The sequence below is a fragment of the Nelumbo lutea genome, chromosome 6, assembly GCF_056320005.1.
Source record: "Nelumbo lutea isolate HS-2025 chromosome 6, American lotus-T2T, whole genome shotgun sequence".
Taxonomy (NCBI): Eukaryota; Viridiplantae; Streptophyta; class Magnoliopsida; order Proteales; family Nelumbonaceae; genus Nelumbo; species Nelumbo lutea.
Genome location: NC_142689.1, coordinates 1,293,077 through 1,305,229, shown reverse-complemented (window position 1 = coordinate 1,305,229; position 12,153 = coordinate 1,293,077). Strand labels below are relative to the sequence as shown.

The following is a 12,153-nucleotide window of genomic DNA, read 5'->3' as shown; positions in this document are numbered from 1 at the left end:
GATAATACATAAAGTTCTATTTATTTATTTATTTTACTGAATTAGTTAATTAGTTAATAATTTAATAATCTAACAATTATTATTGCTAGCAAAGTAAGATATAGAATCATGTATATTGTCTATCTATCTCATTTATTTAACTAAATTTACTTATTTATTTATTTATTAAATTAAATTAATTATTATTTATCTATTTACAATTATTCCACTATATAAAACAAAAATGCAAAATCCATCTCTCCCTCTTTCACTCTATTGCCAGATGGCCATGATTATTTATTTATTTATTTTATTAAATTAAATATATTATTATCCTTAAATTTTTATTTATTTTAAATAGATATTTTTCATTAAACTTTTAATTAAAATATTTACCTTTCACAAGTTTTTCTCCTATAGCACAATATACCTTTGACAAGCCACTTACCATCATGTTATGCCCAACGTAGAGGCCCTCCACTAGTTGGTTGTTAAAACAAAAGCATCAACCCTTGGTCTTATATGTGCCTTTTGTTTTCAGAATTAAAACCGAAAGGCATTCTTAAATTTCTGGTAAAGACCAAGTTTTAATGTAATGATCTCTTATAATCTTTCGTAAATCATATAATACGCATTTCAAATTTTGTGTTTGTTTTAAAATCATCGTTCTGATGGTGATTTTTTTAAACGGACCCAGCTTGTCTTTGATTTTTCAAAACAAAAACACAGCTCAACAATATGTTCGTCTTTTTTTAGCTGATTTATCAACTTCAAAAACAAGTAAACAAAAACATTCACATTCCAGAACACCCCGTAAGTTTCTGTTTTTCGGTATAGTTGGTAACATTACGCATCAGTGAGGTGTAAACTGTAAATCGAAGGTCTGTTATAATATGCTAACCAAACAATTCGGTGAGCAACTTGGAGGCATTAGCTTCAGTCAAAACTACAAATACAGTTGGATCAGTTCATCACTGACCACTGAGGGCGTTAGAACACCAAGATCTGTAAACAGAAGTGTGAGATACTGGGGAGGGGTGTAATCCCTAGCAGATGTTTCAACCTCAACTCCTTTTGGTATTGGGACCCCAAAATCAATTGGGCGTAGGGCAGGGGCCATGTCCTTCTGGTGAAGAGGATAGAGACGTGCAAACTGCAAGGCAAAACAGAGAAATGATGTTTACATAATCCGAGGTAATTTCAGTGAATTTGAAGTGGATGCATATTGATCTGCATTTACCATTGAACCATGAATTTGGTATTAAATCTTCTTCAAAATAAAAAGCTCCAGATACATACATAATTCAATTAAAAAACACCAATTGATAAATCTTAATCATTCACACGAAAAGGGATAAGATAGGAGCTCATGACACATATTAGTCCTTGTAAACAATAACCTTTATATTACATTTCAACTTTCAAATGTTATATTTTTATTAGTTCAACTTTCAAATGTAATTTTAACTGACAGAAAAATTCCAAAAAGAAAAACGAAGATAAGTGTTTGGGCACCATAATAGATTTGGTCCCATCTCATCATGAATTGTTTAGGACTGGAGAGTGACACTTCACTAGTTTTGTTGACATAACATTTGGGCATCCTCAGAATGTAATAATGAGCATTGTGCCAACTGCCAGTGCCTAATGACAACAAGTCTGTACTAAAAACTCACTGCTAAAAAATAAATAAATATATAACAAACAACAACAGCAAGGGATCAATAAGAAGAAAATAAATAACTTTACTAAGACTTCATCCACATTTCTGGTTATAGGGCCAACCATTCCAGTCCTTGACCAGGCCAGGGCTTGCATAAGTAAATCCAAACTCAGGCTGGGTTGGTACCAGGGAGGCACAAATATTGCTAAAGGGCTGTTACATGCAGAGACATAGACCAGCCAATTGCAACACTAATGTTGAACAATCCTACCAAGATCTCCTATGTCATAAAAATAAAATCATATGAACATTATTCTTTTTTTTTTTTTTGATAAATTGATCATTATTCACTTATTCAGTAGACTTCTCTAGGTATCTCATCCAAAATTTTATTCCCATTAAAACGCATGTGATAACATAAGGGAAATCTATGGCAATCCAATTGATTACACTTTTTACCCAGGAATGTTACCACATTACACTAGTCATGCATTCCCATAACATTACCTTGTAACTTTCAGCAGCCACATAAACCGGTTTGTTCATGCCATGAGCCACCAATGCAATCTGATATGTTCCCATCATGTTGATTATCCCTCCACTTTCAACGACTCCATCAGCCCCAACAAACACCATGTCAATTTCATCCATTGCATAGGCCACTGCAGAGTCGATTAGAAGCTTTACAGGAACATCCAGCTTTGCAAGCTCATTAGCCAATCGTAACCCTGTCCTATCTGGTCTTCCTTCTGCATATTTCAAATGCATGTAAGAAAAACCCAGGTTATTACATTGACATATCTGAATCATGATTCAAAGTATTGATAAACCTTTATTCATTAAAAAAAAGTGGTCCCTGAAAACCTGTAAATAGGTGTATTGGGTACCCAAAGATATGATGCAATACGCCTGATATCGGGGTGTATCATATTGATACTTTGAACCATGATATGAATTAGAATCAAAGAAGATGGAGAGTAATGCAACAATCCAAGTAGTGCAGTCTATTGGACTATTATAATAACTTTTTGGGTAAAAGACCTAAACATATCCTGAGTTTTCACAAAATGACATAAGCATATTCAGATAGACTTAAATATACCTTATGGGATGACCCCACTGGACTTCAACATACCCTCCATCAATTAAACAACTCATTTAAAACTTTTAAATGAGTTGGGAGGTGGTGGTGCTTCAAAAGGTCAACACCTTAGATAAGATTCAAAGAAGGCCAAATTGCTTCCTATCACATCATGTTGTAGCCTGTGCCTTGCTTGTGGTGAGACAATTACATATCTATTTATATCTTGTCCTTTTGTTTACTTTATTTGGAATTTGTTTTCATCTCTTTGGTTGCAAGTGGACTCCTTCCGATGTGGTAGGCCTTATTTTATCAATAACAGAAATCTTTATAGAATTCAATTAAGAATAAGTTACAGAAAAGCGGGGGGAGGTAAACTATCTTAACTCCCCCTAAAACAAAAATCCCTATTCACCCCTTGCTTAGCTAGCCCATCAGCAAAGGAATTTGCAGTTCTTTTCACCCAGCTGTACTTTATCTCAACATCCATTGCCAACCAGTTGAACTTTTTCCTCTCATTGCTGTATTTCCACTTTCCAATCTTATCTTCCTTTAGCCAATTTACCACTACCTCCAAATCGCCTTTAATAATCAGTCTCCTAATATTCAGTTCTCTTGCCCTTTGAATCCCTTCCAAGGCTGCTAAAATCTCAGCCCTAAGAGAGTCACCCTCACCAATCAGGCCAGAGAAAAGGGCTAAGGCATTCCCTTCCTCATTTCTGAAAATTCCCCCAATACCTAATAGCCCCGGATTCCCAATGCTACTGCCATCAAAATTCAGCTTTATATAACCAGCAGGAGGGGGAATCCAAGAAGGATTTATGACCCTTTTAACCTGGGCAGAACATGCTATTTCTTTCCATCTTCTCAACAAATCATCCACAGTAAAGTCTGAAAACAGGTCCAGGGATTTCAACCAATGTGCTACCCTTATGTGGATCAACTCTGTTAAGTTCTTAGCATTCCCCTCCTTATCTAAAAATAACCTAGAATTTCTTTCTTCCACAAAGACCAACACACAGCTGCCCTAATACTCCTCCACATTATCCTTCCTCTTTTCACTAGCCAGCTGAAAAAAGATGGAGAGAACAAACTCTGTACATTCAAACAAGGGTTCCAACTACACCCAAAAAGGGATAAAGCCCAATCCCAAATGACTTTTGCATAATGGCAAGACACTAATAAGTGGTACCCATTCTCCCCATCTGCTTTGCAAAGAATACACCTGTGCGGAGATAAACAAGTCTTGGGTCTTTTTTTCTGAAGAAGATCACAATTGTTGATTCTTTCCAGGAAAGATTTCCAACAAAAACTCCCAACCCGAGGAGGGATAGGTTTGCACCATTATCACTTTAACAAGGAAAGACAAGCTTCTTTAGACTTCCAAAGAAAAGGGGAAGGATAATGTGGAGAACCACAAGAGCAACTATTCTTTGGTTAATTTGGGAGGAGAGGAAATAATAGAATTTTTCAAGGGACTGACCGATCTAAGAAACAAGTCATTGACTCCATTTCCATCAATGTCATACATTGGCTGAAACCGATTGAGTTGTTCAAAGACTACTCGGTCGAGGATATTTTCAGAGTCTAGCTAATGGTGGCAAGCTCATCAACTTCAAGGAATTTGGGTCAGGATCATTGGATCCCCTCAGCACAACAAGTGAAGCTGAATTTTGATGGACGTTCTTTGGGTAATCTGGGCCCTTCTGGAGTAGGGGGAGTATTCAGAGATGGGAGGACAGATTAGTAGCATTGTACTCTGGACCTATAGAGGTGGGAGATTCACTAAGAGCTGAAATTATGGCCCTACTTCAAGGTTTGAGGCTGGCTAAGCAATGGGGTTTTCACAATCTGGAGGTGGAAGGGGACTCAGTTGCTGTTAGGATGGTTGCAAAATGAAAGTTTGGGGACTTGGAGTTTTAGACAGTAAATGAGAGAAATTTTCAGCTATGCAAAGGAGGTTGGGGCTCTCTTCAAGTGGATTAGGACATCAGTTAATGGTTTAGCTGATGTGTTGGCAAAGCAAGGAACTGCTAGGGAAAATCTGTTTGGGCTGTGATGTAATCTTTGAGTTAATTGTGGGGCTTATGGGATCAGCAGTCCAGTAGTGAGCGGTTGACATTTGTGCTCTTATCTTTTTTCAGTAATGAAAGTTACAGTTTCCAATCAAAAAAGGGAAGAAGAAGAAGAAATTGTTATTGTGTTTAATATTCAATAAGAAACAATATTAGCAAAGAAATTAATAAAGGCACATGACTAGTTCTCATAAACCAAGACAAACTCAATAAAAATTACAACATAGAAGATCCTGTTTATTGTCAAGATCATAGAGAAAAAATCTGAGAGAAAAGTAAACACATGAAGCATACTATTACGGGGAAGCCAAAATTTCTGGACCAGATGAAGGAAACAAAGGAGGATGGTTGGAAGAAGAAAAATACAGACAAATTTTATAAGAGATTAGGTAAGGTCTTCTGCAATGAAGCTGAAACAGAATTTGGTAAAGAGAGAAAGTTAGGCCATTTCTAGAGTAAAACAGAAGAAAAAGGCGCTTGATAGAGCCCACCAAAAATTTTGAAATACAATATACTTCATTGATTCACATTATCCCACCACCCCCAGCACCACCTCTAAACATCTTATTGGGATAAATTAATAAAATGCAGGAACCAAACATATTGATGTTTCACTTGACGCCTGATCTCCTAAACTGAAAAGAAAAAAATAATCTTGCTAAATGGCGGAATGCAAGCATACCTACTTTTTTAATCTATTTTATAGTTATTTAGATGCATGGCAATGGTGATTATGCTAATTTTCTAAGTAGATGCCATTTCTACTCAAACATTCACTTTTAGCCTGTTTGCAGTTGAACCAAGGAATGGACAAAACGAACCTGTGCACAAAACCCGGAAGAGTTTATTACTTTGTGCTGCAGTCCTTAGAACTTCCAATACAACTCTTGAGAAACCATGGACCAAGATAGTACAACCATCAAATATAAAATCTTGACTAAGCATTGCAATGGTCCTGCGTGCCTGAAACATAAAGGTCGAACTCAAATTTCACATAGATTTTTTTGGTTGCAATTGTCACTTCAGAAACCATAATAAGCTTATATACCTTGCGAGATATCTCCCCAAACTTCTCTCCACGTTCAATCAAACGAGACTTTGCAGCATTAAAGTCCTCATATTCTAAAGCTGAGGTTCTGGTTACATATCGCATGAATAGATCACAACCAGCAGTCAAGGAAATTGAGGTTGTGTCCCATGACTGAATTGCACAAAATGTTGTTAACTCCTTTTTTATAGTAAAAACATATTCATTAAAAGAAAGAAAAAAGAATATACAACCTATGGTAATAACTCATAACCAAAATATCCAAAAGCAGACAGTACATTCATTTTCCTTAAAGTACATACTTTACCCTCAAAATACATTATTGAAACAAAGAATAAAACTTCCTACCCCTTCAAATATCAGCTGTTGGACCCTCTAGTTGACAAAAGAGATCCATTCTCCAATTAAAAAAACAAAGAAGGAAGAAGAAGAAGAACCCAAATAAAGGCTTATGATGCCTTTTATCATTTCAGTAACCCAACCATCTCAACCTTTATATCTTCCACTCAAACCATACAACCTAAACATCGTTACACCTTCAACACTCTGCCCCCACTCCCTCCTAGCCCCTCAAAACTTCCAATCTTCCACCATCAAATGGTACCCTCACCAATTGGTAGGAATTAGGAAAGCTTGCATGTTGAACTGGCCATTTGCATCTTCCAAACTTTTTAACTTCTCTTTCTCTTCTAACCATTTTACTTGTGTAAGCCCAAATACTTGGTGAAGATGGTGGGCTGCGAAAATGGGTCGGGGAGAATGGAAAGTGGCTGGACCCCTAGAGGATCTGCACTACATACCCTCTGGCAAGGGATCAGGCCATCATAGCTCCCTATTAGTCAGTTATCTGAGAGAAGAGAGATACTGTGTGAGGGAAAGGGTCTAAGAGAGAATGTCGGTGGAGGGAGGACCTGGGGGAAAATGACGGTGGAGTAAGTGAGCTCCCTGTTAATTTCTAAATATTTACTATTTATATTTTCTAATTATTAAGTAGAGAGGTTTCTGGAACCTTCCATGCCACATTAGCTAATGCAGACAGTTGTTAGTCACTTAATTTGTTCCTAATTCTTATTGTTTGCTTTGATTACTACTTGGTGACCTGGGTTGGCAATTAGACCAGACCGGATAGACTTAGAATGGATTAAACCAGGTCTGTAGCGATTTGCAAGTCTATGCTCTTACTACTTGAAAGAAGAAGAAAGCAGCTCCTTGATTTTAGTTTAATCACTCTAACCTAGCAAGATGAAAACAATTTCATTATAGACATCTTATTTTTCCATAGATTTGTAAGTTGATCATGATAAGGTAAGAATCCCCAAACCCTATTTGCTAATACAATTATCAAGTCACCACGTAGAATCATTTAAAGAGAAATTCTAATTTGGCAATTATGATGCTAAGAAACATTCTCCAAGTGCAAGAGAAATCAATGACAGAGAATAAATGATAGTATAATAAAAGATTTGGTACTATGAGCAGAGAGAAAGAGAGAGAACAAAGAAAATAGGGAAGTTTATATTGGTATCCATAACCAGTAAAAAACTAAAAGATATATGATACACAAGTGTCTAGAAAAATGTATCATTCGCTTACATAAGTTGTGGATCAAGATTGAGGAAAGGATAGGGGAAAAAATTCCTTCAATGTCAGAAAACTCTTAATGAATGTATAAAATTCTTAACAAAGACATGGAGGCTGAAGAAAATGAAAATGTTAACACAGAAGATATTCTTTTATCTTAAATTGATGCTTAGAACTCCAGGTTTTTACCAATCATCCGGCCCCATGCCCACATAAGCTTCAAAAGTTTAATATAATATGAAAACAAAATGACATAAAAAAGATGCCCTAAGAGTCATGTTTACCTTTCTGTGTGAAATAGGTAAGGAGTCTCCTAATGTAAACATAATTAGCTTTTGGGTTCTTGTTCTTTTTGTTCTATCAAGGCTATCAAGGCCCTGTGCATCCTCTCATGTATACCCTTCTCCTTTTTTGTTTATGATACAAATTATCTTCTTTCTTCAAAAAAATGTCTCCTAATGCAAGCAACAAATGAAACGAACATTAAAGGTGACAGAAAATGAAAAGGACCAAAAAAAGGTAAACAAAACTTTAAACCAAGTAGGAAAAATAGATGATATCATTATAATTGAAAAAGAAAAGAATAAGATATAAGTAAAATAGGAGAAATTTTTTAAGAAAATTTTGAAAGGCTCGCGACTGGCCCAAGTTTCTAAAATTCCCAGCAGAAACACCTAAAATAAATTGGTTCTCAAATCTCAATTGAAATGTGCCCCCAATTTCACTCTATCTACACATCTAAAACAAGGAAATAAAATGCCGCCTCAATGCAGTACAACTACAAACCCATTCTGCTGCAGACCAATAAGCATGCAACATGAATTGACTTCACTAACTTCGGTAGCCAGAGAAAAGGAACAATCTTCAACACCCGTCACTAGAAAACAACAATTAAATCCAAATCCTATTCATTAGCCAAGTTTTAAACACAACCCAGTTCTCCTTGAACATTATTATATCAGGCATCACTTACTTTGAGCGAATCCGAGGCCTTCTTCAGCTCAATTTCGAGCTCCATCATAGTTGTAGCCTCACTTGTTCGAATCACGGCCGTCAAAGCCAGAATCGCAGCCACAGCTTCCGCCAGGTCGGGCTGTTTCCTCCACCGATTGAACTCGTCGATGACGCTAAAAGCCTTGGCAGATCCAGAGCTAGAAGCAGCGGGAGCGGCTAAGCCCTTTTCCAGCGTCAAATCGGCTGGGTCACGGGTTACAGCGGCCTGGGCCTGGGCCAGCCAGTCGCTGGTAACGACGCCGTGATGAGCCGCTCTGGTCTCGTAGTAGGCCGAGATTCCAGGGTTAGGGTTTGGGTTTGCTAGGGTTTCGGGTCTTTCGGCCATGTCGAGCCTCTCTGTTCTTCTCTCGTCAGGCTGCTGCCGTTGCTTATCGAGAACGAACGAGGCCGATCTCCTCCACATTTATACTCACCCTCCCACTCTCAGTCTTCCCCCCGCCCACTTTCTGTTTTTCTGTCTATACGAACGACGGTTTGCCTGATTCCGGTAACTCGGGAGTAGAGAGGAGAAATCAGTTCCGTACAATAATCGCTTGGGTGGTGTCGTGGTGATGATATGAATGCCTTTGCCTGGCCTCATGGCTTGTACTGTGGCTGCGCCACGTCTTTTTGTGAATACACCGGCAACTTGCTAACCAGTTTCTCCAAACAGTTGCCATATATATATACTAGAAATAATCGCAGTAAATCCTTTGATAACACTGATTCTTATTTCTTAATGATATCCCACGATGGAGACAATTGGCTGAATCCCGTAAAACAATTTCATATAAGTTCATTGATATCTTCTTTTTATAAAGCAAATCGATTTCAATTCTTGAATAATTCACATCACTTCTGATTTTATTGTAACAAAAGATTCCCTTTTTTTATGTGGAAAAGGCCCGTATCAATAATTATGATCTTTATATATATATATATATATATATATTATATATATATATATCTGAGGGTTGAGGCTGATTTGACTTAGAATCCGATTATCCTGTTTTGGATATTAGAACATGCATAGGATTGATACTTGGTGCAAATTCAAGTTAGACCCAGTCTATACTAAAATAGTTGTTTACCCTCATAACTTTACCGTATAGTTGATTTAAATTTAGTTATAATTGGTCATCCCTAAATAGAATATTTATAATTGAGATATTATTAATTTTATTATTTTTATATGAAATGAAAATAATTTGTTTTATCACTTTTAATATTTTGTTACTTTTTATTGTTAATTTTAATTATTCTATTAATATTATTTTTTAACTAGAATTCAAATGAACTTTAAGTCAAATGGAAGGGGTGGAGACTATGTCTTAAAATTTCATCTCTCTCATTAATTTTGAGTGATTTAACTATTTATGATATTTTTATTAACTAATTTTTTAAATTGTTATTTGTTTAATGGGTTGAGTTGGACCCATGTTGGTTTTGAAGTATTAAGTCCAACTTGGCCATGAAATTTGTGGGTTTGATAGGGCCAGCACCCGGGTTGGACTGAAATGATCACCCATAAACAAATTGTTTTTGGTTTATTAGATTAACAAGGAGAGGAGGGAGAATAAAATAAAATAAAAAAGAAAAAAGAAAAAAAAATTAATAAAACAATATAAAGAGATAACCAAAGGAATTAATGAGAAGGATCGTACAAATACATATATGTTTTGTACAAATGCAAATGCTATTATCATCTTTGTAAACCTTGCAGATTTGTATTTCTCTCCCCAAATGGAGCCATGTATACAAATTTATTGTATTTAATAATATAATATATCTAGCCAATAAAAAAAATATAATATAAAATTTTAATGAACTCAACTATGACGCTGGAACCAATCAACCAACTCATTAGGTTTTTTTTATCAAATAGGGATAGGCCGGGATTGAGTACTGGTCAAGCCCTTTCGGTATATCATGCATGCATAAATACATACATAGCTGGGCACAATAATATGAATTAATGCAGATCAGCTGAATTTTGGTTGGCTTTTCCAATGACAAGACTACACGGTAGTGAGACACAAGAGTTGAAGAGCTGAGTCTGTTGACGCACCTTATTTTTATTTTTGAAAATAGGGTTTGGACTTTGAAGAAAGGTGAAAGTTAGGTTACTCGAGTCGTCTTCTTCCTCCTCCCACCTTTGTTTAGTTATGTTTCCACGACGCATAAACAACATATGAATCTGTCTTCTTGTTTAGCTAGGCACCCCGCATAGTCTGTCCTGTCGAACCATGGAGTTTAGATTCCCTTCGAAGGATTTAAAGGATTGTTCCATGCCGTCTGTGAAAGCTGATGGAAGCTAGCAATGGTGCAACCGTAATCAAATTAAACCTTTCGACCACTCTCAGTGCTTCCTGCTGTTCTAATAAAGGCATCAAATTTGTTTGACAACCACTTTAAGTATCGGAAGGAAGACCAAAGGTGAAGGGGACTACGCCTGGGTTTTGCGCCACTTCTACAGCCCGGGGAAGGAGCACAGTCAGCACAGTGTACTGTAGACTGCTAGGCAGGCAGCAGGTCAAGACACTGCCTTCATTTGCGAGTATGATAACGGGACTAAACACAGATTTTTAGCTCACACCAGAAAACAAGTGATCAGCATCGCCAATGGGTTTCATGCCATCATCGTATCCAGGCCGCAGGCAATGGCTCTGCAACAGGCAGTAGTGGGGGAGGAGGATTTACCTACTCTAAAGACAACAATTGGCATTACTGGTGGTAGCTCTACAACTGCAACAATGGAAGAATACTAATCCATCTTTTTCTGTTCTTTTTCTTTTCTTTTTTTTTTAAGGAAAAATCCATTTTAATACCCTGAACTTTGGGGGTAGTGTCAAGTTAGTACCGGAACTTCCTAATGTATCACTGTTGTACTTAAACTTTCAAAAAGTGTCAAGTTGGTCCTTGCCGTTAACCAATCATCAGTCATCTTTTAAAAATGTCAAAACTATCATTCAAAATAAGACAATGTTCATTGTCTTCTATCTCGAGACCGAACTGGTTATCTTTAAAGAAAAAAAAAAGAGAAAAACATGAATTATGATAGAGGGAAACAATAATTAAAAGGAAAAAAATAACTAGATGATAACGACTTTCAGATCTAAAGGTAAAAGGCAATGATTTCATTAGTCTATAATCTCAAACACCTCAACCGGTTCAATCTCAATGTAGAAGACAATGAACAATGTCTTCTATTAGGGGTTTTTATAAAAGCTCTGGCCAACTCCTTTTAGGTTTAGCCTTCAAGTCGGTTTCTCTCCTCCTTTCCCTGCCATAAATAAAAACTCTTCAAACCCTAGCTACGGATCCCTTTGGCTGAGAATTATTCAGCATTCATTTAAAATTCTTCCTATCTTTTCAAGAACCTAGCGTTCTTCAATTCCTCATCTCTCTCCCTTTGTTTCAAAAAGGAAAGTGTCCCTGTAACTCTTTTGTCGGTTCTTTGATGCATTTTGATAGCTTTTCTCAATCTTTCACACAAAATCCTAGGTTTTTCTTTTTACCAAATTTCTTTATATTACGTTTTCTGCTATTTTTTTGTAGGAAAATTTGGCCATCTCAAGTCTGTAATCCTCAAGTTTTTTAAGTTCATTTTGATCTGTGGACTTTCGAGCCCTAGATTTTAGTAATTCAAATTCTAGAACTTCTTAAGGCCATGTTTGGTTGAGGTGGAAAATCAAATCGAGGTAAACTTTACACCCCGGTTCAATATTACACA

At 36.5% G+C, this 12,153-nt stretch overlaps 1 protein-coding gene across 1 annotated transcript; it reads right to left on the bottom strand.

Annotated features, from left to right (window-relative positions):
- Nucleotides 1-760: 760 nt before the first annotated feature.
- On the bottom strand, nucleotides 761-9,078 carry LOC148846738 (uncharacterized). The gene is made up of 5 exons (XM_088950062.1): nucleotides 8,401-9,078; nucleotides 5,847-5,999; nucleotides 5,620-5,761; nucleotides 2,150-2,391; nucleotides 761-1,132 (listed from the first exon to the last, which is right to left on the bottom strand). Exons 1-5 carry the CDS (start codon nucleotides 8,842-8,844, stop codon nucleotides 926-928), a joined length of 1,188 nt encoding a protein of 395 aa, XP_088806188.1. The 5' UTR covers nucleotides 8,845-9,078; the 3' UTR covers nucleotides 761-925.
- Between the last annotated feature and the right edge of the window lie 3,075 nt (nucleotides 9,079-12,153).